General features: G+C 41.5%; 7 protein-coding genes across 8 annotated transcripts; 5 read left to right on the plus strand and 2 right to left on the minus strand.

Annotated features, from left to right (window-relative positions):
- The first annotated feature begins 22 nt into the window (after positions 1-22).
- On the plus strand, positions 23-5,023 carry Aef1 (Adult enhancer factor 1). The gene is given in 3 exon segments (XM_086833418.1): positions 23-255; positions 1,073-2,079; positions 2,149-5,023. Coding segments are annotated over 2 exon segments (1,407 nt in total). The 5' UTR covers positions 23-255; positions 1,073-1,262; the 3' UTR covers positions 2,739-5,023.
- On the minus strand, positions 4,857-7,804 carry LOC110190784 (uncharacterized). The gene is made up of 3 exons (XM_020961421.2): positions 6,766-7,804; positions 6,031-6,699; positions 4,857-5,967 (listed from the first exon to the last, which is right to left on the minus strand). Exons 1-3 carry the CDS (start codon positions 7,618-7,620, stop codon positions 5,137-5,139), a joined length of 2,355 nt encoding a protein of 784 aa, XP_020817080.2. The 5' UTR covers positions 7,621-7,804; the 3' UTR covers positions 4,857-5,136.
- A 2,727-nt stretch (positions 7,805-10,531) lies between these two features.
- LOC110190676 (uncharacterized) lies at positions 10,532-11,572 on the minus strand. 2 transcript variants are annotated; one of them, XR_002320007.2, is made up of 3 exons: positions 11,342-11,572; positions 11,062-11,281; positions 10,532-11,008 (listed from the first exon to the last, which is right to left on the minus strand). XR_002320007.2 is itself a non-coding variant. In XM_020961282.2 (2 exons), exons 1-2 carry the CDS (start codon positions 11,430-11,432, stop codon positions 11,130-11,132), a joined length of 243 nt encoding a protein of 80 aa, XP_020816941.2. In that variant the 5' UTR covers positions 11,433-11,568; the 3' UTR covers positions 10,532-11,129. The 2 variants fall into 2 exon arrangements, 1 of the variants encoding a protein (XP_020816941.2); XM_020961282.2 differs by having other exon boundaries at positions 10,532-11,281; positions 11,342-11,568.
- Positions 11,573-13,260: 1,688 nt separating this feature from the next.
- On the plus strand, positions 13,261-15,504 carry LOC147643530 (uncharacterized). The gene has a single exon (XM_086833422.1). The coding sequence runs from the start codon at positions 14,126-14,128 to the stop codon at positions 14,498-14,500; it is 375 nt and encodes a 124-aa protein (XP_086689548.1). The 5' UTR covers positions 13,261-14,125; the 3' UTR covers positions 14,501-15,504.
- On the plus strand, positions 14,529-15,587 carry LOC110190752 (uncharacterized). The gene is made up of 2 exons (XM_086834320.1): positions 14,529-14,563; positions 15,004-15,587. Exons 1-2 carry the CDS (start codon positions 14,529-14,531, stop codon positions 15,413-15,415), a joined length of 447 nt encoding a protein of 148 aa, XP_086690446.1. The 3' UTR covers positions 15,416-15,587.
- Positions 15,588-16,631: 1,044 nt separating this feature from the next.
- On the plus strand, positions 16,632-23,940 carry LOC110190717 (cuticle protein 8). The gene is made up of 3 exons (XM_086833421.1): positions 16,632-21,074; positions 21,188-21,419; positions 22,281-23,940. The coding sequence occupies exons 1-3, from the start codon at positions 21,069-21,071 to the stop codon at positions 22,454-22,456; spliced, it is 414 nt and encodes a 137-aa protein (XP_086689547.1). The 5' UTR covers positions 16,632-21,068; the 3' UTR covers positions 22,457-23,940.
- Positions 22,958-27,545, plus strand: LOC110190680 (uncharacterized). The gene is made up of 3 exons (XM_086834321.1): positions 22,958-23,017; positions 24,840-24,978; positions 25,059-27,545. Exons 1-3 carry the CDS (start codon positions 22,958-22,960, stop codon positions 25,838-25,840), a joined length of 981 nt encoding a protein of 326 aa, XP_086690447.1. The 3' UTR covers positions 25,841-27,545.
- The last annotated feature ends 182 nt before the right edge of the window (positions 27,546-27,727 follow it).

Consider the following 27,727-nt stretch of genomic DNA (forward strand, 5'->3'; position numbering starts at 1 on the left):
TGTGTGAGCTGCTCTGGTGTCTGTGTGTGCGACTGAAAGTGGTTGTGGCTCGTGGGCCAAAGGGGCTTGTGGTGGAGCAAAGGCAACGTGTTAGTGGAAAAACTGCTTTTGAAAAAGGGAAAATTTTTCACCAAAAGCCCGCCCAAAAATAGTGAGATTGTAATCAAAAGAAAATCCTGGTGTTGCCCGTGGTCCACTGATGTTTCCAGTTGGCCAGCACGGCGGGATTTTGATCAAGTTGCTGGGAAAACACATGTAATTTGCGAGAAAGTAACACGCTGTCAGTTCCACTAAAAAAAACGAAGAGAGATACCTGAGCGCTCAAGGGTGTATGTGTTTGTGTGTGTGTAGGTACAGTGGAAGTTCGCTACGGTGAACTAATTAAAGTTAAAGACTATTGGCTAAGAAAACCCATTCAATGAAAGTCTATGATCTGTTATAAATCCTTTCTACAGAAATTCAAGGCTACCCTATAGAGTCTGGCTATTTGAGATTACCGAGATGTAAAACAAACCTTATGTGCATCAAACCTAAAAGAATATTGTCTTAGAATTTGGTAGATATAATTCTTATGACCTCGTCTAGTGCCTGCTCCCTTGAGTTCATATTTGCTAAAGTTAATCATGAAATTCGTTCACTGTTGCCGAGTGTCCACTGTGGATAAAGGGCAGGTAACCTGTCCGAGCGGACGTAAAAACCAAAAGCGCTCTAAAATATTTCACATGCATTTTGAAGAGCGCCCAGCGCTTATTTATTTTGATTTTAAAAATGCATAATCGGTATGCTTCATAATTTATGCCCTTGGGAAAACACCCAAAAAAGGCAGAAAGAAAGAATTCTGGCGGGGATTAGCGCGGAGAGACAGAGATAGAGAGAGAAACAGAGGCACAGGGGAGGAACGAGGCGACCAGTCAGTTGGGGAAGTGTGTCAGCTATTGAATAATTTAGATTTATAATTTCGCAGTTAGGTATTTTTCGTGTGTCTGGGAATTCCTAACATATTTTTGCATACCAAAAGGCCAGGCCGCCACTCTTTACTAAAACCCAATCTCCGATCCGATCTCCATTCCAGGCACTAGCAACAACAACACCAACAGAGAAGCGATGACCATGTCGTGGCATTTTTGAAGCATCGATCTTAGTTCGTTAGCCAGCTTTCTGTTCAAGCCACAGGCGGAGATCCAGTTAACCCGCCACCAGCAGATCCAGCACCAAATCCAAGTCCAAATCCAAACCCCTCACCCGATCCCAGCGAGCAGTTCATGATGCATATCAAAAGCCTGCCCCATGCCCATGCCGCTGCCACAGCGATGAGCAGTAACTGCGATATCGTCATTGTGGCCACCCAGCCCCAAACAACCATTGCTAACAATAATAACAATGATACGGTTACCCAGGCCACGCATCCCAGCCACATGGCAGCAGCGGCGGCGTCAGTTCAGCAGCAACAGCAGCAGCATCACCAGCAGCAACAACAACAGCAGCAACAACAGCAGCCCAGTGGTCCGCCCTCGGCACCGCCGCCACCGCCGACGGAATTGCCCTTGCCTTTCCAGATGCACCTGAGCGGGATCTCGGCGGAGGCGCATAGCGCAGCTCAAGCAGCGGCCATGGCAGCTGCCCAGGCAGCGGCGGCCCAGGCGGCAGCAGCCGAGCAGCAGCAACCAGCGCCACCGCAACAGTCTCAGCCACCGCACCTGGCACATCTGACCTCGCACAGTCCGACGATGTCCAGTGATCACTATCTGGGCACAAACGGGCATGAGCATCCTGGCGAGGGTGGGCCTGGTAGCAATGGTAACGCCGGCGGCGGAGGACCCCGCGAGCTGGAGAAACCCTTCCACTGTACCGTGTGCGATCGTCGATTTCGGCAGCTGAGCACACTGACCAACCACGTGAAGATCCACACTGGCGAGAAGCCCTACAAATGCAACGTTTGTGATAAGACCTTCCGTCAATCGTCAACGCTGACGAACCATCTGAAGATCCATACGGGCGAGAAGCCGTATAACTGCAACTACTGTCCTAAGCATTTCCGTCAGCTGAGCACCTTGGCCAACCACGTGAAAATCCACACGGGTGAGTAGTGGCCACCAGGCCAGCCGGAGTTTATATTCTATCGTGCACATCTCTCTTTTTTTATGTCAGGTGAAAAGCCCTTCGAGTGTGTCATCTGCAAGAAGCAGTTCCGCCAGTCCAGCACGCTCAACAACCATATAAAGATTCATGTGATGGACAAGGTCTACGTTCCTGTCAAGATCAAAACGGAGGAGGAGGAAGGGTGACTAGGACGGATGGCGTTGGCGGCACACCACCATCAGCACCAGCAGCAGCAACACCATCACCAGCAGCAGCCTCCGCCTCCGCCCAGTAGTGTTGTCCTGGCGGGACACCACCACCACCACCAGCAACATCAACAGCAACCGCACCAGCACCACCAGCAGCAGCCTCCGACACCGTCCCAGCAGCAGCCACAGCAGCAGCATCTGCAGGACGGCTCGCCGCACCACCACCACCACTTTAATGTGGCCGCTCTTGGGGATTTGTCCGGTGCAATGCAGCTGGGCGCGGTGACAGCGGACGGTAGCTTTGTGACCATGGGCGGTGTGGTGGTGGGCCGGATACAGCATACACGCGAGGAACTGCAGCAGCTGGGAGTGATTAAGGTCGAATCGCCATCGAATGGCGTGACGACAGCCACAACGTCAGCGGCGGCGTCGACGCAGCGCGAGGGATGAGTCGATGAGCTGCTCCTCGAGTACATGCTCAAGGAGGAGAATGTGGATGATGAGGAGGATGTAGAGCAGCATGAGGAGGATGAGGATATTGAGCATGGGCAGCAAGAGGAGCAGCTATCATCGAGCCAGAAGTGAGCCATGTTTTGGTGTGTACGCTTACGTTGTTGTTAGTTGTTTAATTGTAGCGAAACATTGTTGTTGTTGTTAAGGTTTAAATGTGTGACGTAAGAACTTACCAAGATGAATGTATAGCAAACGCTTCAAAAGTAGCTAACCGAAATGGCGCCAAGCAACCAATCCAGAGCACCCAGAGAGAGATCCCACAGAGAAAGTAGAACCGCAAGGCAGAAACCCCTAAAGCTGTAGCTAAATCTAGAACCCGGCAGCAGAAAGACCTCTCACATTCACTCAAACCCAGAAATAGAATAAACCACACTCTCTTCTACTCACTTAAAAATAATCCTAACCGTTAACTGTAACTAGGAGCAACTCTAGATGAAAACTTAATAATGCTAAACGAAAAACAAAAAAATTAACACAGAAGGAAATACTTAACACAAGATAAGCTAAAAGTCATTGCGTGTAAGTTGAGATGAATGAGCAAAGTGAGAACTGGCTAAGCTTCACAAAGTGGCAAAATATGTTTCAAATTTTAAATTTGTTAATCCAACACTCACTTTTAAACTGTTTTTATTAGGCTCTTAATGTTTAAGAGAAATTGTTTTACACACTCCCTGACTTAGTCGGGCAGTGGCCGATTCTTGTGAGGCGATTTTTTACCGAGCTTTGGGGCCTACACAAATTCAATTTGTTTTAACGGAAATTCCTAGCTTAATTATTTAATTGCTATTAAGGCAAGCAAAGAAAATTCTAATAGTTGATAAGAGTGGTCGAAAATAACCTAATTTCGTAGTCCCTAAAGAGCCATAGTTTTTAAAGAGCTGCGTTTTGTTAATTTTAATTGATTTTAGTCTTGGTAGTTTTAATTTCTACATCCTGGCATCGATTGGAGAACCCACACAAAGCCCTTCTCTATATATTAGTTAATGAAGTAAATGCAAACTAATTAATTCTTAATTAATTAATTACGATAATAAGTTCTGTACAAAAAAGCCCAACTCCAATTTGTATATGTATAAAGACCGAGATAGAGAGATGAGAGACGGCGAAGGTAAGGAGAGAGTTTAACTAAATTGTAAAACAAAAGCAAAAACCCTTTTTAAAAAGAAGAAAATAATATATTTTCTAAAAATACAAACTGCGACTTTTTATGCTATATTACCTTATAATAAGAAGGTGAACAACGTACAGTCATTTGAATTGACATTTGTAAACCATTTTTCTATACTTTCAAGCGTGAGTATGGACAGATAATGCAAGTGCATATATGTATTGTATTACGTTACTAATCATGTTATTATAAGGTCTTTGATCCTTACTCATTTTGTTTTTATTAGGTCTTTGATCCTACTCATGTTAACCTTGGTTCCCCCGACTGACTTAATATTGTGACTATACCCGTTCCGATCCTCGATCGAATGCCTCTTTAAATACTTTAAAAACCTGCAGCAGGGGTTGAAATCACCAGCTCCTGCATCAAGTTCCTATAGACTTCAAAGCGCAACAAATATGAAAAGAAAACGAAAACTCTTAAATGTATACGAATCAATTGCAAAGCCGGGAAGAGAACGAAACACCTAGCCTATATGGAATAAACAATAATAAGTAAATGTTGATAAATGTGTAGTGTTAACGAATTGAAAGCAAGATAGCCCTGATCCCAAGGTCCTGACAGAGCAATGCTTAAGCATCCGTTTTTTGGAGCATCCTTCTGAGGAATTACTAAATACTGCTCTGCACATACACACAGCTTCCTCTTCCTACACTTCCTACCTGCCCTCTCCCACGCCTATGAATATATACATTACAATTATAAGTGACGTAGTGAGATTAGCATTTAAGAGCCTAATTATAATGATTAGTTGGAATGTGTAAAATGTAAAACCGCAAAGAATTTAGACATACAATGAACAAAGACAAGAATCGTTAGGCAAATGGAAAACTGCAAAAGCAAAAAACAAACAAGCAAAAAGTGCTTAAAAACAAAACGCGATAATATTGTATAATTATACACACATATATATATTTATTAATGTATGTACAAGCGTAGTAGCTGTATTTATATATGTAAATGTGTACGTAATTGTGTATTTAGTTACCGCATAAATATATATATATTTGCAATGGAGAAATACAGAAACGAAAACAATGACAAAATGGAAAAATAATGAATCTTATTCGAAACTAAATCGCTGAGCGCTTCCTTCAATAATCTCAGAATAACTTAAATATCATTTGAATTTTCATGAGTCTAATATATACACGAAAGTGTGATAGTTTAGGTTGCCTCCGGCTCGTTGGCAGACGAATGCTCTGGCTGCGGCATGGGCTCATCGTCGCCCAGGAAGGCATTTAGGTAGTTCAGCCACTCGGAAACATCGATCCCCTCTCGATTCTGCACCTCATTTTGCAGTACTTGGCGGAGGTAGCGCAGCTGTCGCACATCTTCGCCATACCGAACGCACATCTTGGCCGTATTGATTCTGGCGATCGGCAGATTCACCTTGGGCCGGCCAATAATCACCTTGGTGTTCATGCGGCTTTTCCAGGTGTGCACCTCCTCCTCCATCTCGTCCAGCATGAAAATCTTGCCCGTGCCGCCGCTTATTACGCCCACCGGCGTGGCGAGGGGACTACTTGTCCGCGTCTGAATTGGCTGCACCTGCCGTTTGTTCTTCAGACACTTCCAGAAGCCTGCTAGATTTAACCAGGCGTTGTAGTCTTTTAGCGCATTTAGCAGTAACTTGAGGTAATCTTCCCGCGACAATTGATCGTCATCCTCTTCGATTTCGCTCTGTGGCGTGTACTTTAACCAATGGCGAGCTGTGAACTCGTCGCAAACCTTCTCAGGACCGAAGGGCACGTTCTTAGGAAAGTAGAACAACTGCAAAAAGTGATCGGTGAACTCATAGCGTAGATAGGGCTGAGCCAGCTGGGGAATGGTCTTCAGGTATGTGCTGATGAATGTGGGATTCTTTGACTTGAAGATTTTGAAGAATTCAGCGATCAGCAGGCGGGTCTGGGGACCCAGATGCGGATATATCGCCTTGTTATCCTCATACTTTATTTCAGCCGTGTTGCTGGCCTCCACAGCGAGGACTATAAGTCGCTGCGGATAGAAGAGTAACCATTATTTAATGTATATCACACCTTTTTGCTCACCAGCTCTCACCTGGAGTATCCGTTGCCTTTCCGGATACATGGACTTGGACGCCGCCAGTCCGTACAGTCGCATCACCTGACGAACGATGTCGGTAAGCCGAGTGCTGGCAGACATTTCGAAGACGATTGATGCGAACGGCTTGGTGTCCTCCTGAAAGAACTCCGACTCCGCCTGGCGCAGACGATTGTGGTCCAGCCACAAAAGGAACTCCATTTCCAGGATCCAGGTGAGCATGTTTAGTACGTCACATACTCTGGCCAGGCGCACAGAAGCCGACATCCGCTTGAAGTCGTCCAGGCAGAGTTTACCACTAAGCCAGTCGTATTGATGAACGTGGCGTAGAAACACCGTCTCCTGTGACATATTGGCATCCTCCTCTTCGGAGTAATTAAACACGAACTTCTCGTAGAACTTTGTGTTTTCACGGATCTCCTCGTCGCTACACTGAGCCAGGTTCTCCTCTAGGAGATCCAAATAGAACTTCAGCTTCTGCGGAGGTGCACTTTTTGAGCGACTTTCCCGTCCGTCGGGCTTTTGGACGCCTAGGAAGTTGAGGTAGTAGGGACGCAAGGCCGTCCAGCAGGGCGGAAAAGCATCGATCAGTAGGAAGAAGGTACGTATTAACTTGTTGTAAATGTCGCCCAGCTCTTTGACGCTTATGTCCTTGGCAATAAGTACCTGAAAGGTGATTTAATCCAATTAATGAAGTGTATTAAAGCAGTAGGGGTCGTCAGCCTCTCTTACCATTGTCATGTCTATGAGCCGTTCGAGGATCCTATCGCCGGGATAGACGCACTGCAGAACCATCATCTCCAGGATGTCTAGGAAGGTGTCGTAGTGATGTCCATTCAGCGTCGTTCGCAAAGCCTGCGTGGCTGTGAAGCTGGGAGCGTCAGGCAGAATGGAGTTGCGGTGCTTGTCCACACATTGACTTGTGTTGTCCAGACACTTGGGTACGCAGGCGCCGGGCAGACGGTTCTCGCTGCTCATATACAAATTAGAGATCAAGATACGCAAGTTTAACTTCCAGTTGAGCTTCTTCGGTGGCTCTTGCGCGGGTGCCGGTCGCTCCTTGGCCTTTTTGCGCCGCTCCTTCTTAGCAGGAGTCTGGCTCTTAGGTTCCGGATCTTCGGCATCCGATTTAGCTGAGTGCATTTCTACATCCGAATCGGTGGATTTACGTTTCTTCTCGGGATTCATGCTGCCTGTTTTGCGGAGCTCGGTATCCGTACTATCCGTTCCCAGCCCCTTTTTATCTGTGCTGTTTCTATTACGGATTTTACGGGGCTCCAATCGGGGAACCGCCTCCACGCTGTCCCGCCGAAAGGAAACTGTCTCTTCGCTGTCCCGCCGAAAGAGAACTGTCTCTTCGCTATCCCTCCGAAAGGGAACCGTCTCTACGCTATCCCGCCGAAAGGGAACCTCCTCAACCCTGTCCGGTTCACCCAATAACGGTGGTTTGGATTCCTTGAATTCCGTATCAGACTCCAGCGGTTCCATTTCCACATCCGAGGAGAACAGCTCTTGTCTCGCCAGTTCGTTTAAATCTACATCTTTGTCGCTCTTGAGCGGGGAACTTTCGTCTTTGGTTGTCGACATTTCGTCGCCTCAAAATGAAACGAAAATTAAATGCGCAATTCGCGTATTTTAGCCGGCTTTAATTCTAGTGTTGCGAAAGGTGTGCGCGGAATCAACAAACGCGAACAAACAGAAGTTATCGACCAGCGTTATCGAATATTATAAGAACAATCGAATTTACGCAACAACAAAAACGGTTAGACAATAACAATCGTATTTCGATAAGTACTATCTATCAATCTACCGATTAAGTTTAACCAACACTTGGCGGTTAGATTTAAATTTACAAATGTACACATGTAAGCAACAATATTTAAAATTTTCGAAAAATATATACATTAATATTTTATAAATTTCTTGGGTAATTTACCCAGGTATTATACAAATAAAACTATTCAGTGTGATTTTATTTATTCTTATATAGCAACCATAATTTATATGAAAATACAGATGTTTTAGTTTCCAATTACTCTACTTTTTAATAAATATAATCAAATTCCCATTAGGTAACCAATCTATACGATTTCAAACAACGGTAAACAACTTTTCCATATAAAATAAACATATATTAATTTGCATAAATTACATTTGCTGCCCAAAAAATAAACCCACGCATTAATAACGTTTCGGTCGCTAAAAAAACGGACGCCTGACCGTGTCACTTGCACAACTAGACGACGGCGCACTTGGCCAAAACTCCAAATTTAGAATTTAAATATAGCAATTAAGCTGATTTATGCAGCCCCGTCCGCATGTTACAATAATTGCCGCTAACAACTCGACTCTCCAAATCCGCGCGACTTTAACTGGATGGCGGCTGGTGGGAACCGAAGAGAACCGTGGCGCCGTTGCAGTTCGTATGCAAATGTGCGCGCTAAAAAATTGGACAACAAAAATTGAGGCAACATTTTTAAGTCGTACATTTTCTACAAAAAAAAACCTATCCCCATATCTAGTGCATGATTAGAAGTGTATTTTTTCGGTAGTCCACCTGTTTGGTATTTGGCTTTGGCTTTTTGACTCCCCTACGTGTTAGCCGCGTTAATGAATTGCCTTAAATGTCAATTACCAGTGGCTTTTATCGCTGTATCTCAATAAACGCCAATTATAATTGCTGCTCTCTCACACAGACCGACTGCCTGCTTGCCTGAATGATTGTCTATGTAATTAACGACGTTTGTTTAACCGCCGCTGGATAATTGCAATCTTTAGGCGAAGTGCAATCAATCGATTTACAGATGTTTCTGCCCGACTTGAGTTATTGCAAATTGGATTTATATATATTATTTACATATGTACATATGTAAATAGACCTGAAGGTAGGCGGTTCTTCGCGCCGATGGCAATTGTCTGTTGTTGGTGGCAAGGGTGCAGCCAAATTAAATTCCCGGCTAATCGCTGACATTTCTGGGGCAGAGCTGCAATTATAAAGGCGCGACTTCAAAAAAAAAAAAAATGAAGGAAATACGCATAACATAAATTAAAAGCTAAAAAAATGGAGACAACTTTCGCTTAAATTAAACTAAAAAGAGGTCATATTTGCATTTAATGGTTAACTCTATAATAATACAAATAATAATAATCAAGATCAAAATCAAGAGTTTATGTAGGCTTAGAATCGGTTCTTTTTATTGGAACTTTTGAACCAAAACTTAAAACTAAATCCAAGTTCTAAATCCACTTTAAAGTAGACCTGTCAAAACCATATCACATTGAAAAATAACCCCCTTCTCTTATATGTTTTCTTATTTTAAAGATAAACATTAACAGCCCCGAGACCTTGAGTGTCTCAAGATATTATTTCAGATTAAATCGCTCATACGCCGTGTGGCCTTTACTGACTCCCATAAAAGTTGTACAAATGCTATATTGCTCCAATGCGGATCACTTAGATCTGCAGAATGGCCACCACTCATATCTATTGCCCCCCATCAACCATATTGGACATGCGTAAGTCATGTCAAAAATTTATTGCGTGACCATTGGCGGGGATACTTTATCATAAAGCGGCGGCAGCTTCCAGCTTCCAACTGCCAAGTGGCCAGAAGCCAGAAGCCAGAAGCCGAAGCGAGTCCCAGTGCCAGTGCTTTAATGTACCAAAGTGCGAAACCGCCAGTTGGGCAATGAATGTGGATGGAGAACATAAATCTCGCACCACAGTCCGTTGTCCAAGAGCACCTACACACACAGGTATTCAGTCCTGGCCAAGTGTCGAGGTGCCAATTAAGGCTGCTCACTGCGGGTATTTTGGATATATCATGCGAGGCATACGGCTCGCTGCATAGATAATTTTTTTGCAGAGCTCGCTGCTGACCGAAAATGGACCAGGCCAGTCCAGGCCAGGCCGAGTGTCATTTGATTCTTGTGGCAGCCTGGCGGCATTTCATGCGCCTTTGACATGCAACCAGGCTCCGGCTGCGATCCGAGCTCCATGCCGAGCGTCGGCACAGTTTACACGAATCAGCGGAAAGCAAAAGCAAAGCCAGCAAAATTACGAAATTTGTCGTCTGACAAAAAGCTTAGAAAACGATATAAATTAAATTTACGATTTTGGTGCTCATTAAATGTTCACAACTTTGGGCCCAGCGAGGTATTTTTTTTTCTTCTCCTTTGGTTGCAAAATTAGAACATCGCTTTGGGAAATCACCAAAATGCAGTTAATTGTTTTTAGCTCTTGGTTTTTTTGTGAACACTTTTGGTCTTGTATTTTTTCTTTCTAGTTTCAGTTTCGGTTTTCTCGCGATTGTCACAAATTGAATAATGTCTCAATTGAAAAGCGTAGCTCGGAGAACATTCAAACATTCAGAGTGTGTTTGCAATTGTTCGCCATACAAGGTGAATAAAAGCGATTTTAAATGGTTTATAATTAGAGTTAAATTCACAGTAAATGCTGCACCTTGCTATGACTATTATTAAGCTTTAACAACATAAATTCATTTTATAAATATTAGAAATAATATTTTTTTTATGACATTAGTACATTATATTTGCTTCTGTGTAGTTTTATTTTCGTCCCCGGCAACTAATTACGTGCCGATCCAGCATCGAAGCATTGTATAATCGTGCCGCTTGATATATATCCTGGCACAGCTGGCCCAGCCCGGTCCGGCCTGGTTTGATCCGATCCAGAAAAAGTGAAAGGCAGCCCGATGCAACGCCCACTTCTCGCCGGGACACACTCGGTGAAGCAGCGGCATAGCGTCCGAATATAACTAGATTATTATATAATTGTTACCATTTGACTAATTTGCCTGTGGCCAGAGATAAAAGCCTGGAAAAAACGATGAAAGCGAGTCTGGAAAAGCGGCCATTTACCAGGCCAGGCCAGCAGTGGCTGTCGCTCCATTGACCAACATTCGCAACTTGGCCGGCACAACCGGCTCCCAGCTGAGCGGCTTCGAAAACAAAACTAAAAAATAAATGGGTCACTAATAAGACCGCGACGTGAGCTAATCTCCACACCAGATGCAGTTTTAATTGCCAATCGTCGGTTGCTGTAAATGGGATCTGCTCCTCGGAGGATCAGATCTCTAATTCCTTGGATAATGGGAGGACATTCTGCCCTGCAAGGAGCGGGAAGACCTCTTGCAATGGCTCAGCCTGCTGAACCATTTGATGTAACCCCTTCTTGTGTGCAGTGTAAGGGGTCGCTGGAAGTCCCTTGAAGTCACAGGTGCTTTCACTGAAAAATAATGCAAAGCAATATTTATAATGGATATATTATATAGGCTGATTTACGTACCCTTGGCTTTGGTATCGGACTCCTCCGACGATGCAGATCGGCGCCAAACAGTGCCCAGGTTTATTACGGCCAGACGGGATAAGCAAATCATTGCAGAAGCAATCTATTAAATCATACAAAATCGTACTATAGCAATTTATCGATGTTATTTCGGTTCGGTTACGGTGTGTGTGCTCCTCGTTCGACCTGTTGTGTGTGTTTAAAATGAATGAAAATGCCACAGCCAACTCTGATTGAGTAAACTTTTCCCGCCTCGCTTTCGAGTGAGTGTTGCAATTCGGAATGGAGGGAAGCTGACCAGGCTCCGATGCGGTCCAGATCGAGATCTCCGCTCCAGCAACGTCCCACTCTTGGTTGGTGCAAATGAAAAGGAAAACGAAGCCAAAGCAAAAGCTGGTTTCACTCGAAATGGGGCAGAAGCCGGCGCAAAGAGATGCCTTACATAATAGTCCATAGAAAAGCACACACATGTGCACTGAGCGAATATAATTTATTAGAAAATATACAATTTTTTAGTATTAAGTAAATTAAAGAAACCCATCAAATCTTAAAGACATAATTAAGGCAGAGATATACAGCTGCTTCTGAAGGAATCTGTTCCTTCCTCTTTACTAACCGATGATAAATTAAAAATTTCAACGTGAATGCCACTAAGTGATAGCTAGAACCCATTGGGAATGATAGTGCTGTTAATTCTACTATTATATTATAATTATAATTGTTATAACTCTATTAATTCTCATTTAATTTAAAATGTTTCTAATATTATCAGATCTGGTTTTTGCTCATAATACTTAAGTAGATTATGCGTTCTTAGTGTAACTCATTCTAAGTGTCTTACTAGTTAAGTAAATGGGGTATTATTAATTTTATTATAATTTTAGATATTATAATTATAATATTTTTGTATATAACATTTTATTAAAGAAAATTTCTAGAAATGAATAATTTATAAAGTAAGTTCAATGAGATTCTGGGTTTACTGACGCAGGTGGTATAGATAACCTGATAAACTTGTCTTTAAAGACAAATGGATCAGTAAATTCTTGTCTAATGTGTATTATATATCAGGTAAACTAAGATCAACTTAAATCTTAAATAATTAATATATAAATATTTCTATTTTGAGTGTAATAGCACAGTGGCATGTGCAATTTATCTGCTCGCAAAGATCTTTCCTGGCTGCCGGCTGCTTAGGACACCCCAGTTAGAGTTGGTCGATGTCAGCCGCAGAAACAGACTCCGTCTCCATCGCCGCTGGCTCCTTCTCCGATTCCAATTCAGATTCAGATTCAACAGAGGCAGACATGACTCGCTGGCATGTGGCTTAGTTTCGCTTTAATAGAGCCCAAGACAGTGGCTATGCCCCAGCCTGACAGGCATTTGCATTGCGCCATTGGAGTCATAATGCAGTGACACATTTTGTTGCGTGTCAGCAGTAGTCGTTGGGGCTGAAGCCTAATGCCGCTAAAGGGCAAACGAGCTGCGTCTTAATTACGTTAATGGCAGCCAAAAGCCAAAAGAGATTCGCGCCGATCCATGTGCGATTCTCGTTGCCTCAGCCTCAGCCCCAACGGCAGGTAGTAGCAGCATTTGTGTAATCTTGGTAATTAAGCGACGCTTTCTGCGCGCAACATATACACACTAAACTCTACTATATAACACCGTAAACACACACACACACACACAAGGGGTTTTCCCACGATAGCCAGTGGAGTGGCATAGAGTCCCCCTGACTCTTTTAACTACTGTGCACAACAAACAGCCGGCGAGTTCCAGAGGCCAATGATATATGCATTTTTCAACCATTGCCAACAATGGCAGCCGCTGCGCGCGCTTCGCTTATAAATTAGAAGTAGCCAAAATAATAGCCATATTTTGGTTGCCTTTTTGCTGGTTTTTATAATTCAGCATTTTCTTCTTTTTTTTTTTTTGGGTAAATTTTTCCCCTACTTGCAGACCCTCAGAAAAAGGTCAAAGCTTCAACGATTGCAGCTGCGCTTGTCTCCGGCCTCTGGGGATTTGGACGCGGACGCGGAGGTGGCTTATCTTGGCCATCGCCAGTGGTTCCATGTTCGATCATTTGGCCAGTTAGACAAGGAGAAAAAAAAACTAAAACATTAATTACGTTTTGGTAAATGAAAACAATTAATTATATTTTAATATACATATATTAAAAACGAAGTTACGTATGTAGTTATGCAGTTTTTTATCCTGTTTTCTGGTGTTAATTTGAATTGATTGAGTATTGAGTTTTCAAGATATTGTTAAACCTTCTTTAAATTCTTAAAATAAATAGGAATTCGTATTTTTCTATAATTTTTCTCACTGTGTACTTAACTAGCTGGCGTATTGAACGCACTTAAAGCGATTTCCCAGCTGAACAAATTGCGCCGCGATGTGCGATGGTCAATCAGGGATCGTGGCATTTAAGAGATTTTTCCTTCGACTGCTCCTCAGCCCTCCATCTCATCCCCCATCCTCATCATCCATGAACATCGATGACGTCAGGTGGTTGTGGTGGGCATTGTGTAAATGCTGGGAGTGCTGCAATTTCTGGGCAAACGTCATCGGTTGACCACATCCCGGCCAGAGTTGGACAGCAGTTCCACTTGACTGCCGTTGAATGGCCAGTGAAGCGCATAATTTCGCGGAAATGTTTGTGACCACAATAAGGTAGGCATTTTCCGCCCAAAATCCCAAAGATCTGCGACTATATAAATACCGGGAAAGTGCGACATTTCACGCTTAGTATGCGAGAATCGGCTGCCAATTGATAGAGCCATGAAGAAGCGACGCGTAACCAGCCCAGCTGGAGATGGATATCGAGATGGATGTGAGCTGGGAACCCGTTTCGGCTTCCGCATTGCGCACCGCAGAGGAGCACGCGCCGCTCTCAGAGATTGGCCCCTGCTGGCGCTAATTGCCGGACTCGGAATGATTGGCTCTTGTGACGCCGTCGGCTATTCCTTTACGCGCTTCGAGGGTCCGGTGGCGGGGCCGGAGCATCTGGTCACCATCCACGACGGACGCACCGTGGACTATGTGGCCCGGCCCGAGTATAGCTTCGCCTATGGCGTCGAGGATGGCGAGACGCGCGTGCTGCACAATCGCAAGGAGACGCGCAACGGGGACGAGGTGCGCGGCGTCTACAGGTGAGTCCAAGTCCACTCACCGCTGTGTGAAGATGAGGGGTGCCGCTGGCCGGGATGGGGACAACTTGTCAACGCATTCATTAGCGTCACACTGAGCTGAAATTGATATGGCGTTTTGTAGGCAATTTAATAACACTTACTATACATATAGAGTGTGGGTAGATCGGGCGCAGCTACTTATGATAAATGTTGTTATATTTTGAGCATATCCTGGTGGATTTAGAAACATATTTTAATATATGTTTATGTGTTTTCAGTTTTGAAAAGAGTTACAAGTTATAATTGTATTTACAATTGATGAATCAATTTGGATGCAAGTATACTAAACTTTCTAATAATAAATATATTAAATTAAGTGATTAAAAATATCTATAAATTGCTTAAACATTACATTTAAAATGTTACAAAGACTAGTCACCAATTAATAATAATAACTTTATCGCCTCATACTTACACAAAATCTCGCTTTTAATTAATATACTATTTTATTCCATGGCCTCTGCGCAGCGTAGTCGATCCGGATGGCACCTTGCGTGTGGTTAAGTACACGGCCGACGATGCCAGTGGATTCCAGGCGGAGGTCATCACCAATGGCGTGAAGACACTGCACGGTCATGGAACCGAGGGAGATGCCGCCGGCGGAGCAGTGGCTAACCAGGTGAGACATGACAGCTCCGAGGCCGAAGAAGCCGAAGACGAAGAGGCGGCACCAGCTCCACACCAGGGAAATGGTCAGTACAAGGTACATGAAGACTATGACGAGGGTGCTGGCCAGGCGGAAAAGGATGAGGGTGGAGAGGAGGAGGAGGAGGAGGAAGGTGGCGATGATCACCAGGAGTACGAGGGCAGCAGCGAAGAGGGCTACGTGGAGGCCAATGCTCACAGTCAGCAGGAGGAGTCCAGCAGCGAGGATTACTAGAAAGGAATCTCACAAGGAACTTGAGGAGGAAATTACATTTTTTTATGTTGTGATAAAATAAAAAAAAACTTGTAAACTAATGTAAAAAACAAGAGGTTTTCTTATTTAAATAATTCAATATGTAAGTATAAACAAAAAGGACATTAAACAGATCATTGATTTATTGCAAATATTAACATTCATTTGGTAAGAATATCTTTTCATATAATAATTTATACCTTGAATATTATTTTTCTAACTAAATTTACAATAATATATGAAAATAGCTTAACAACTCCCCATCTGATACCCATATATCCCACAATTATGCCACTTTTGCTGGGATTACATTTGCATAATCCCGAAACTCCTGTCCTGAAAGAGTAAGAAATCTAAATAAAACGCTAATTGAAATATCTGGCGAGCTTATTCCGCCAGCTTGCCAGGGGTTAAGGGGTCCAAGAGGTAAGAAGTGCATTTACGTAACCACAATGGCCACCGGGACAGACATCACCATCGACATGGACATCAACATCAACGTCAAGTGGATATCGGCCAGACCAGGCCAGGCCAGTGGAGCGTGTGCGTTCGCCTCGGACTGCGACTTTGATTCAATTTTCAATTCGATTTCGCTGCAGTTTTCATTTTCATTTTCATTTTCGCATGGACTCAATCAAGCGAAGTCAACGGCAAGTTTGTTGCAAGCACGGGGAAAAATCGATCCACACACACATTCTCGCAGTGTGCGTGCCGTGATCCACTTTGGTCTTCGGCTGGCCAGCGGCTCCATTTCGTCACTCGCTTAATTTCGAACGCGCAAATGTGCAAAATCGCATTAAATGTGCGAAATGCAGAGATCGGGCTGAGCGCTCAGAGCCGTCGAAAGTGGATCAAACGACGTCTGGTTTTGCCAGACCACGATGCGGTAATAATGCCGAAATGCCAGCCATTCGGACCAACTTGGCGGCGGTAATCTCACAATTGAGCCGGCGACAAAATTGGGCTGGCAGCCAGCAACCGGACCGGGCTAATTGACAGCCCCCATCACCCCTTTTATCAAGCTAACTAATAACCCGATCGAAGCCAGATCTAAGTTCGATCGAAACCCAATCGTCGTAGTCCAATCTCAACCCCTTTCGGCGGCATATAGAATGAGAGACCAACTAAATCCGGCTAAATATGGTTAGCATGCGTCTGCGGGCAACGTGCAAGAATCCCCCTTTGCTTGGAAATGTTTTAATTAGCCAAAGTGTTAAGAAGCCGTAAAATAAAAAATATAACATCTACATTGACTGGGTTTCAAAATTAAACAGGTTTAATTTCGCAAATTTACACTAGAGCAAAATGGTTATAAAGTATTAAGAATTTTGAAGGGAAATATGTTTTTATTGATTTCTATGAATATGTAAACTATACAAATTGTTTTTTAATTATTTTTAAATTTAGGAAAGTTGAAAATTAAAGATTCTAAGCTAAGAATATATTAAGCTTAGAAAAATGTGGAAGAATTTGTTAGCTCAAAACGGGTTCACATTTTTTAAATACCAGATTTTAAAGTTAAAATTATTCCCAGAAACATGTTCCTAGAAACATTTATCTAAGTAACTTGGCTTATCTATCATGGCATATTTAAATTATTCTAATCCTAATTTGCATAGTTTAAATTTTAAATGAAATATTTTCTTAAACAGATTGCTAACTTTGTTTCCTTTCCATTTTTATTTACAACTAAACGTTTCAAAGGTCTCACCTTAACAAAGACACACCAAACAAAAGCGTAATTAGATCTACAAAAGGTTTTCGGAAGTGCAAAAGATTTCATAATCGCAAAACGGATGTGATCTGGGTGGAAGTGCATACATTTTAAACCGGATATACGCATATCCATATATGGCACATTACGCATACGCAGCGTTGTGCAACGCCTTGGATCGCATTGCGTGGAATGTGCACTACATTCACTTTCTAATTGAACCAACCCCGAGGCCTATTGTCCAGTTCAGAGTCAAAGATAATGCTCAAGCCGAAAAAAAACCTTCAAAGTCTCAATCACGAAAGAAACAAATATAAATCGCTTTGCCTACTGCATAAATCAAGCCACAAATCTATAACTGTCAAGTCATTTAGCCAATGGGTAAGTTTTTTAGAAGAATTTGATTCAAATAAAGTGGGTCGACTAGGCAGTTACTAGTTTATAGTGAAATATAAGTAGTTTACTGAGTAAGAAGTTAAATAAGAACAGAATTGTATTCAAGTAAGTAGAAGAAGTAGTTAAATCTTTACAAAACTTTATTTACAAGAGAAGAACATTTAAACAAAAATAAAGAAACATGTAAACTTATGCTCAAATGAGAATTATTAAAATTTAGATGGCAAAACTCTTTTTAAATAAGCTACAAAATAGTTGTAAGTAAAATATATATATAATTAAATATCTTTTAATTATATTATATATAATACAATTATTACTATACTGTTTCTACCTTCCTTCAAACTCCATATACCCCTTCAAACTCAGCTTAGTCTTGTTTGAAACCATGCAAAGTGCGTTTAAATGTTCAAATGGATCCATTACCTCCTCCAAAATCCCGCCCAAAAGCTAGTAAACCTCCCACATCAGGCCATTGTCCAAACATAGGCAAACAAACTGCCAAATCGCGGGGCATAAATCAAGGCAAAAATGTTTGTTCTAGTTATCGACAGTTGCAGCCATAAATATAATAAATCTTGAGCTTAGCAGAGAGATATCCATTACAAGTTCTTTTGGGGGTATCGGTGGAGGGGAGACTGTGCGTGGACAAGTGCAATTAACGCATGCAAACAATTCGCTCGATCGATCGATCAGCAAATGTCTCCTCGATGGAGGAGAGGAGGATCGTGGTGGAGGAGTAGGAGTTGGAGGAGGAGGAGGTCTTAGTCCGACAATTGCGCAACTAAACATCGATCGAGGAAAACAGAGAGACGGCGACGATGGAGATGGAGACGGAGACAAAGCCTGTTGTAGTCATTTTTGCGATTTTCCAACTGTCTTGTCCACGCTGACCAACTAACCAACTAAACTGAAGCTGTTGCTGTAGCTAGATGTTGCTGTTGGTTTGCTGTTCGCTGACGCTGAACTCTGAGGGGGAACAGCCTCTGTCAAAGTGCGATCGTGACGTGGCCAACTTGTTTGTGGAACAAACTCTTTTTTCTGCGGCTCGTTGGCAATTGTTTCGAGCGATTTTCGGCCAGCCGTGTAAATGTGTCGCCTTTAAAGCCCCCCGAAAACGTTTTATGTAAGTCGATTCTGTGTCTTTGTCTCCGCTTTCCATGCTAATGGCCAGGCCCAGGCCAAAGTGATCTCTTATAGTGCGATCTGGGTTTTGTGTATTTTTTCTATTTTGTTGTTATTTTATTTTTTATTCTCCTATTTTGGAGTTTTTCCCATCGTTTGGCCCAAGTGCAGTCTGCACAGTTGCCCCCGCCTAATGGCCACTTGTGTGTGTTTTTTAAGATACAATCATAATTTTCTGATATGTCATGCCAGAGCGGCGGCTGTTGGCTGTTTGTTTGTTGTGGGTGTTGCCTGAAAAAGTGTCAAAAAGGTAGTGTTTTTTAAGTTAAGAGTTAAGTAAGCTGGGAGGGAAGGGGGGAACTTTAAACTTTGGTTGGGGCTTATAAAGCCCGGCTTAATTTACTTAAACAATATGGAAATGTTTGAAAGTTTCCAACGCAGTGAAGGACTTATTTCCGACACTATTAACATACATACTTTACATATTTTTTTAAATTTTAAAAGGGGTTACCTCGTTAAAATTGCCATAAAGATGTTCAGAAATTTTAGTTTTAAAATATTTAAAAGCAAAATGATTAGTTGAATAAAAACTAACACAGAAAACCTAACATTTTTACAAAATATTTATTGGTCATTCATGATTATTTAAAAATATTGTTGAGTTTTTGTCTTGGGTATAATAAAATCTTCTTAACCTTTACCAAATTTTTTACTACCAGGTATAGCCATACATGTGCTGAATATGCCCTATAAATGTTAAGCTGATAGACCAAAGACGGTATCGAATATCAAAAATCCTTTAAACCAAATATTCAACATTGATGTGTGTATCCTTTTAGGATATTATTATTTTACGAGAATGAAGCTTATATATATCACATGTTATCTTTATCATAATCATTAGTCAAGTTTATCTTGCCATCTTCCAAAGGAATCAAAATTTAACAAATAAGATACATTTTTTTTAATATTGGCCAAAATTCTATTATTTACTTATTGTAAACTTTTATTGCCTATTTATTAAACTAATAAAAACAAATATAAAAGAGCTTTCCGAAGTAAAAGGAGTACTCTTTTTTACTTAGAGAAATTTTCTTATAAAATATATAGATTTATCGATTCAAAGAATCTGAATATTTTAAGCTTAGTTAAGATCAACACTCGATTCGATTGCAAATTTCAAGAGTATATAAATACAAGTTTCCTGAATTTAGCTTTCTTTCTTGTTTATTTTTAAAAAATAAATTATTTATGTCTGCAATAAATGTATACATTTACATTAATATTCAACCTAGAAAAGAACACAAAAGTCTTTTCAAAACACATAATGAAATTCCAATGCTTAGAGCTTCAAATAAAAAAGTTAATGACAAAAACCAGTCATTAAAAATAAGTACAATAGTTTGCTATAATATTTATAGACATTCCGCAACAATCTCTTATCCGAATTCCATCCAATATTTATCATTTTTGGCAATCTTGGCGACAAACATTTGTCGCATGCCTCCGAAAGATATTGATCGGGCGGCGTTTGATTTGCTTAGAGCCCTGTCAAGCTATTTGCCAATATTGAAATTCCATTGGCAGTTCTCCCCGAGATTGTGGAAATACTTGGAACTCGAACTGGAGTTGGGCGAAAAAATGTCGGGCAGCAAATTGCGTGGCACGAACGCGGTACGCAGTACGCAGTATGCAACACTTGGCGGCGTTGGCGTGGTAATTATAACGACGCCCCGTTTGATTGCCACAGATACAGGTCGGTTTATGGTAAATATATATATATGTTATATATATAGTTTTCGGCCGTGCCACGATCGTAATTATGTCGGCAAATCAATAAATAAAGAGCTTAGATCATTAGAGCCAATGCAAAAGTGTCGCTTTCAATTGCAGCCCCGTCATCGCAGACAAACAGTCAGCGAAACTAAGTCACCGATCGAGCAAAACCGACGACCGAACGCCTTCTCGGCCCGCGGAACAAATGCCGCACCTCTCGCCAGACCGGGGATCATTGTTGTGGCACATGCGTGGTTCGCTGGGCCCCAGTCTCCAGTCCCCACTCCGCCCCCTCCCCAGCTGGCATCTGCATCTGGCATCCATGGCTGGCCACCCCCGAGCCACCCGCCGCCCGTGGCAGCTGCAACCGCCAGATCCGAGTCGACACCAAGCCGTCGTCTGTGCAGTCGGGTTGCAGTCGTCGACGGCCGACGCGTATATAAATACTTTTGGTCATCGTTGCAGACATCAGTTCAGCTAACGATTTCGTGCTCTTAACGGTCCTCATTCGCTTGAGCTCTCCTCAGATACAGCCTCCTGCACAGGAATCAGCGTCCAGTCGTCCTTCGTCCTTAACCAAGCTACGTGTTCGCGTGTCGTGTTCGTGCTCGAAAAAAAAACATAATGAAGGTGTGTGTTCGTTTCCCCCATACAATAAAAAAAAAAAACAAAACCCATAGAGCCCATAGGTACCTCCAAGTGTATCCAAATCCCCGATCCTGACACTCACTTCTTCACTCTAGTACTTTGTTGCCATCGCTCTGCTGTTCGCCGCCGCCCAGGCCGTTCCCATCGAGCTGGGCCACTATGCTCCGGCGCTGGTGCATCATGCGCCCGTCCTGACGCACGCCGTCCATGCCGTCCACGCCGAGCCGGTGGCCTATCCCAAGTACTCCTTCAACTATGGTATCAAGGATCCCCACACTGGCGACATCAAGTCGCAGGCTGAGGAGCGTGACGGTGATGTTGTGAAGGGTAAGTTGCCACTAGTTGAATAAAATTTAAAACTTTTCAAGGTAAAATATCTTAATGGAGTCTTATAAAAGTGTTGTATTAAAAAGAACGTACCTACAAAATTGAGCAACATATAAAGAAAAAGGGTTTTGTTACCCTTTACATTTTGGTTTCTAATTAAATTGATTTGAATCTTGTTTTGCAACGAACTTGAATTCAGGCAGCCAAAATTTATATCGAAACTTTGATTATAGTTGGAAACGAAGTTTAAAGATTTTATTAAATTGTTTTCCACGTAAATTATCAGGTTATTTTAACAATTTTGCTTCTTAAAACAAAAGACTTAGGCAACGAACTCGACCAACCAATAAAAGACGTCTCAATCAGGGAGAATGGGAGTCAAGTAATGTGAATGGAATCTGTTCGTTTATAAATATAATATGTAGTGATATAGGTTGATAGTTCTTATTATTTTTAAATTTATTTTTATTTAATGATTATTTACTAATGAATATTGACATTATTTATCTATAATTTATTTGTCTTTCTAAAAAACAATTTTGTTGAGTTAAAATTAAAACGAATAATCATTATAATTCAGGAAATTTGGTGGGGGAAGCTGCATTAAATCATTTTTAGAAGGATGTTTTAAGCTAATCTTGTTAAATACATATATATATTACTCGACTTATTTTGGGAATTTCCATAACGTACATTTACATTAAAGTAGTCCTGGTTGTTTATTTAACCAAGGAAATGCTTCTAAGTAAATTACGATAAAAATACTATAAAGAAAATATATAACATATATTTATTAACATATTTATAACATATTTGTAATATTAATCTCCATATTAAACCTAATTCCCCATCCTCTTCCAGGCCAGTACTCTCTGGTTGAGCCCGATGGCTCCGTGCGCACCGTTGACTACACCGCCGACGATCACAACGGATTCAATGCCGTCGTCCACAAGACCGCCCCCACCAAGATCATTGCCCATGCGCCGGTGGTGCATGCCCCCGTCCTGGCACATGCCCCCCTGCTGCATCACTACTAGGCGAGCAAGCGAGGAGCCTGACACAGTCACCCCTTCTGGTGCTCTCCCTCTTGCTCTCATTTATCCACCACAACAAAAGCAGAAACTTTATAGGAACCACAAACAAAAAATGAAAAAAAAAACACAAAAAAAAAATTATAAACAAAACAACGAGAATTCTTTTGTAAGTAAGCGTAGCTAAGAGTTTAAGACGGGACCGTCCTTAGGAGGCGGAGACCCGGAACCCGGCTGATCCTGGCATGGCATGGACGAAGGAAAAACGAACAAAAATCAAAACCAAGAAATCACAACATTCAAAGCAAATTCATAACGACTTGGCATTCGGAATGACTTGATCGCGGATGACGACCCTGATGGATAACGAAGATTGGAGTTAATTTTTTATTGGAGAGACAGTGTTCATCCCATATGATATATGATAAATGTTGTATATTTCTTTGTATATATGTGTATGTACAGTTAACCAGAACCGATTTCCCAAGGCAAACTTTTGCACGCCAAATGTCGGCAGATGTGAAATCCAAGGATACTAGCGTTAAGGATAAGCTAAAAGGGCTTCTAGTGGATAGCTTCTCTTCCCTATCTCTCTCTCTCTCTCTGTACATACAACTATATTTATTTTCTTTGTTTTCTATTTTCCGAAGCTTAACTTTTGTAATATATTTATATGATCTATCTCGATCTGTTTCTTGACTATATAATCTCTATATATTTATGCTATCTTCCCTTGAAAGCCTTGGACGGTGACTTTGCCAAACTTTGTGCGGAGGATCCCCGAACTGCCACGCCCCGAAAAGAGAGATCCTGTAAGGGGCGTGCTAGCTCCCTCAGAGCCAAACTGTGTGCCATGGCGGGATCCCCGATGGTTTGGCAGGCACTGAACACGCTGTACATTTATATGTGTGTATATCCTGTAAATATCCTGAGATGGCCGGTCATTGTGCATTAGTAGCTAGTACTCTCTGTTGTCCCCGTTATCCTCCTCGTGTCCTCATTCCGTCTCTTTCCTCAAACTCTCTCATTCACTCAACTGTCTCTCTCTCTATCCGTCTGTCTCTCTCACCGACTCACCGACTCACTCACTCACTCACTCTCAGTCTGACACACCTTTGTATCTAGTTTCATTTTTTGCATTTAGTATTTTTCACATTTATTGTGTATTTATAAACATTATGCAGCTTAATTATAAACGACAAAACGATGAAAAATGTACGAAAAAAGCCACAAAAAAAATATAATTAATATCATTGTACTCATTTAAGGAGGATAGACGAAAAGTAAACCACAACTCTCACATGTCTCTCACGTCTCAAACGTTCATTTGAGCCTTACACTTATGTACTATATATTCCCCATAAACATTTGTATGCAAAAACAAGAGCAACAACAGCAGCAAACAGCAAACGAAATGCGAAAAACGTTATTATGGAAATAGAAAAAGAAAACTAAAAAAAAAATAAATAAAAAATCATATTTAAAAAAAATCAACCTATGTATTCCTCTTTCTTTGGTTGGCTTAAGAAATAATCACGAAGGTCGGCAAGATTAGCATGACGGGGCCATAATTATTACAAACAAAAAACGGGGAAAATTACTTAGCATTCTGGTGAAGTATTTCTAATTGGGATTCGCACCCACCTGGAGGAGGGCATCTACCTGTCAATTTTGGTTCTCGGTTCTTCAGTCTTTTAGAGCTATCGAAAGTACGCGGAACTCGCCGGCCAAAAAGCTAAAATTGAAATAAATTTTATAAATCTATAGGAAAAAGTAATCAGTATTCATCATGGGATGTTTGTCTAATTTATTTTGGTTTATTGTAAGTGCTTTCGAATTATAAAAAATCGCAAAGAACTTAAAAACTAGAAATAAAATCAATAGGTTTGGAATAGTTAAGGAAGTGAGAGTTCTGTAAATTGTTTGAATAATTAAAAACTGTATAAAGGAACAGAATGGTGGAAAATAAAATTACAATTACATAACTTAAACTATTTTAGAGCCATATGTAAAAATGAAAACACATACGTTTAAAAGACAAATACTATAAAAAACAAATGAAGAGATATTTTTAAAAACGTTCCATTAAAAAATTGGTACAATAAATCTATTATATAGATATATTAATAAGCTGTATCTGTAATAACTCTTACATAATGTATTAAGAGTTCTGGTTAATGTTGGCCGTAATACCATATAACAATAAAATATAAATAGTGCGTACTTATAACATCTTGGAATAAGTATAAAAAAATATAAAATAAAATGCTGATAAATGTTTAACTTTCAACTTCAACTAATTTCCATTATTTAAGCTTAAAGCTACCTGCAGTTATTTTTCCAACCAACTGAACCCCTGAATATATGCCTTAAATTTTCATATTTCCAGCTTATTGTATTAATCACAAAAGTATACGCCACGTTGGCCAGTCCAGCTCCAGCAAAGACCGAAGTCTATGCCAAGACACCAACAAAAAATGAAAGTGCAAAAGCCAAAGTGAGCCATTATTTTCTGCACGAGCCCTACGGTAGGCAATATATTTAATAATATTAATAATATATACTTTAAATTAAAAACATATTTAATTTCTTATGTATAAAAAAATAGGACCCAACACCTATGCCTTTGGCTATGAGATCGATGATCCGCAAACACACAACTCACAATTCCGGGAAGAACGCCGCTTCGTGAATGGTAGCATCCAGGGTAGCTACGGTTATGCCCGACCCGATGGAGTCATCCAGGTCACCCAATACACAGTGGACGAGAAGAAAGGTTACTCTGCCCAGATGCACAACTACAAAATGGGCGATGAAAAGGTTAAGGCAGTGTGGCCCACCCAAAGACCCGATATCCTGGTGGATAGGAGCAAGGTGGAATCTCCTGCCAACATTACCTGGGATCCCATGAGTCACCTCAATGTGAGCGTCTCTCATGTGGCGGATCATGTGGCTAAGCAGTTGAAGGAGCAGCATGGTCTCGACTTAAACCACATTGATGTGACCAAGGATGTCCTGAAGCCAGATGTACTCAATGTAATCCAGGGCAAGACTCCCAATCAGGTTATGCCTATCCAGAACGTGATACCCCAACAGTTTCCCATTGCTCCTTTCCAACTGCCTACGGAGCAGGAGATCACCAAGGCCACCACTGAGTCCAGCAAGTCCGCAGAAACCCAAAAATCAGAGACTTCTAAATACAATAAAGCTAAGGCAAATAATGCCGAGAAGGCCCCGCAAGTGGAGGAGGCAGAGTCCAGCCTGCCTCCTCCCAAGCCACTGGATAATGCTACTCCTAACCATGCAAATTGGCAACAGCGAACCATTGAGGCGAATCGGAGAGAATTCCTTGCGAATTTACCCGATCTTAGCGAAGTCAGGCCAAAGTAAATGTCCAAGCTACTGGAAATTCACTGAGAAAAAGTCTACAAAGATGCTTATTAATTATTAATATATATTATTCATAAATAATTAAACTCTTTAAGTCTTAAAATATATATTTAATAATCAAAAACATTTTCAAATGAACCCAAAATTAAATGCAAATACATTTTAAATCCCAAGGTTATGCATGAAAAATTATAGAAAGTTAATGAATGGCTAAAAATAATTATAATATACGTCGGTTTATACATTTTCTGAGTAACTTTCTTTACAAATGTCTTATGTGGTTTTAAATGTTATGTTTACAACTTTAGAGCGAGTGATATCATATTACTATTTAACTAATATTAGTTAAGACTCTGGTCCCAGCCCTCACCAGGTGATTGGGTAAGCTTCTTTCACTTTTTATGGAAGTCTTGTCTCGCCAGTATCTAAGCCATAAAAAACACTGATCACAATTTAGCCATTAATCCGAAACAAAAAGGCAACAAAAGAATTCAAGCCAATTGGGGCTGCAATAAAGGTGAGACATATACACACAGCATGGCATTTTTTGAATATCTTCCGGGTGCAAATTGGTCCCGCCGCGTCTTGATCCCAATCCAAGTCGCTAGCCGCCTTTGAAGTGTTGCTATATGTATATGTCTTTGTGGGTTAATCTATGTCGCCCACGATGGGTTGGGTTTTTCGGAGTTTTGCTGGGGTATTCCTTGCATTCAGGAAGACTTTGGCCGGATCACGTTCCAGTCCAAGTGCAAATGGTTTTGCGATTTAATTGCTCCAAATTTCCAAATGCGTTTCCATGGCGAGTTAAAAAAACGGAAGGAAATGCGAAATGCATGTTGATTTCTGTTTCGTTGTGGGTTTCTTTGCTTGTTTTTTCTACTCTCTCTCTCGCATCCGATGCATATTTATGCTGATTTATTATTCCATTATTGCGGCAGCTTAAATTTGTGGCACGCACACTCGCCGTCGATTGCGAAATTTGCTGCCAAAAGCACACCAAACACTTTAAAGTGTATCTGTTATTGTTTTTTTAGCATTTCAGATTTGTATATAGTGGGATTTTTATTGCCCACGAATTTGTATCGGAGGTGCATTCACTTTTATGCTTGGCTGAGAAGAGTCCAGCCCAGGAGATTGGTCAGTATATATCTGACTTGTGCTCAATTCTTGTTTCCAGAGTTCCATTATTTAATTACAATTATTATTATTATTACTATCATGTTATGTTATGTTGTTTCTTAAGGGAAAGTTGGCCAGTCTTGCTCGCTCGCTTTATTGTATGCTAATTTAGTTGCTGCTACTGTTCATTCCATTCCAATTCATTACGTTTCGTTTCTTTCTTCTGCGGCATATATATTCGGTCATTAACTAATTGCTGAGGCAATCGACTTGCTTGCACCACTTGGGTGCACCACTGGGTGGCTCCGTGAAAGTGTGCTTGCGATTCGCTTCGATTTCGTCTAGGGCGTGACGTATACGTAATGTGAGCGAACTGTGAGCGCATTACGTAGCCGCACAGTGGGTCGTCGGGTGCCTCTCGCTTTTTGCCCGTCCCAGTTGCACTTCAACTTAACATTGAGCCCGATGCGTGGGCGTTGTCCCTGCGGCCAGGCCCAATAAAATGTGAGATTTATTCCATAAATTTGTCCACGCTGACAACTTGATTTGGGGCTGGGACTGCAGGCTGCAGCTGGTTCAGCTCCTGTTTTCCAGTAGTTGCATAAATTTAGCCATTTTATAATCTCGATATGGCCGAAACAGGTAAATTTCATAATATCCGGTTCGGGCGCGCTTGAAAAGTTGTTAATTTGGCCACATCTTTGCTGTGGCAGTGGCAGCAGGAAAAACAAAACCCAGAGATGCCAAAAATGACAGCAATTAGCCGGC

The sequence above is a fragment of the Drosophila serrata genome, unplaced genomic scaffold, assembly GCF_035046125.1.
Source record: "Drosophila serrata isolate PLE 108 unplaced genomic scaffold, ASM3504612v1 contig_272, whole genome shotgun sequence".
Lineage (NCBI taxonomy): Eukaryota > Metazoa > Arthropoda > Insecta > Diptera > Drosophilidae > Drosophila > Drosophila serrata.

Coding starts and splice junctions, on each gene's coding strand:
- LOC110190717 (XM_086833421.1), top strand. Junction 21,420..22,280: donor TGACGGTGATGTTGTGAAGG/GTAAGTTGCCAC, acceptor ATCCTCTTCCAG/GCCAGTACTCTCTGGTTGAG.
- LOC110190784 (XM_020961421.2), bottom strand. CDS start 7,620: ATGTCGACAACCAAAGACGAAAGTTCCCCGCTCAAGAGCGACAAAGAT. Junction 6,700..6,765: donor GGCTCATAGACATGACAATG/GTAAGAGAGGCT, acceptor ATCACCTTTCAG/GTACTTATTGCCAAGGACAT. Junction 5,968..6,030: donor AAAGGCAACGGATACTCCAG/GTGAGAGCTGGT, acceptor TTCTATCCGCAG/CGACTTATAGTCCTCGCTGT.
- LOC110190752 (XM_086834320.1), top strand. CDS start 14,529: ATGAGGGGTGCCGCTGGCCGGGATGGGGACAACTT. Junction 14,564..15,003: donor GGCCGGGATGGGGACAACTT/GTCAACGCATTC, acceptor GCCTCTGCGCAG/CGTAGTCGATCCGGATGGCA.
- LOC110190676 (XM_020961282.2), bottom strand. CDS start 11,432: ATGATTTGCTTATCCCGTCTGGCCGTAATAAACCTGGGCACTGTTTGG. Junction 11,282..11,341: donor GTCCGATACCAAAGCCAAGG/GTACGTAAATCA, acceptor ATTATTTTTCAG/TGAAAGCACCTGTGACTTCA.
- LOC110190680 (XM_086834321.1), top strand. CDS start 22,958: ATGTCGGCAGATGTGAAATCCAAGGATACTAGCGTTAAGGATAAGCTA. Junction 23,018..24,839: donor ATAAGCTAAAAGGGCTTCTA/GTGGATAGCTTC, acceptor TCATATTTCCAG/CTTATTGTATTAATCACAAA. Junction 24,979..25,058: donor TTTTCTGCACGAGCCCTACG/GTAGGCAATATA, acceptor ATAAAAAAATAG/GACCCAACACCTATGCCTTT.
- LOC147643530 (XM_086833422.1), top strand. CDS start 14,126: ATGAAGAAGCGACGCGTAACCAGCCCAGCTGGAGATGGATATCGAGAT.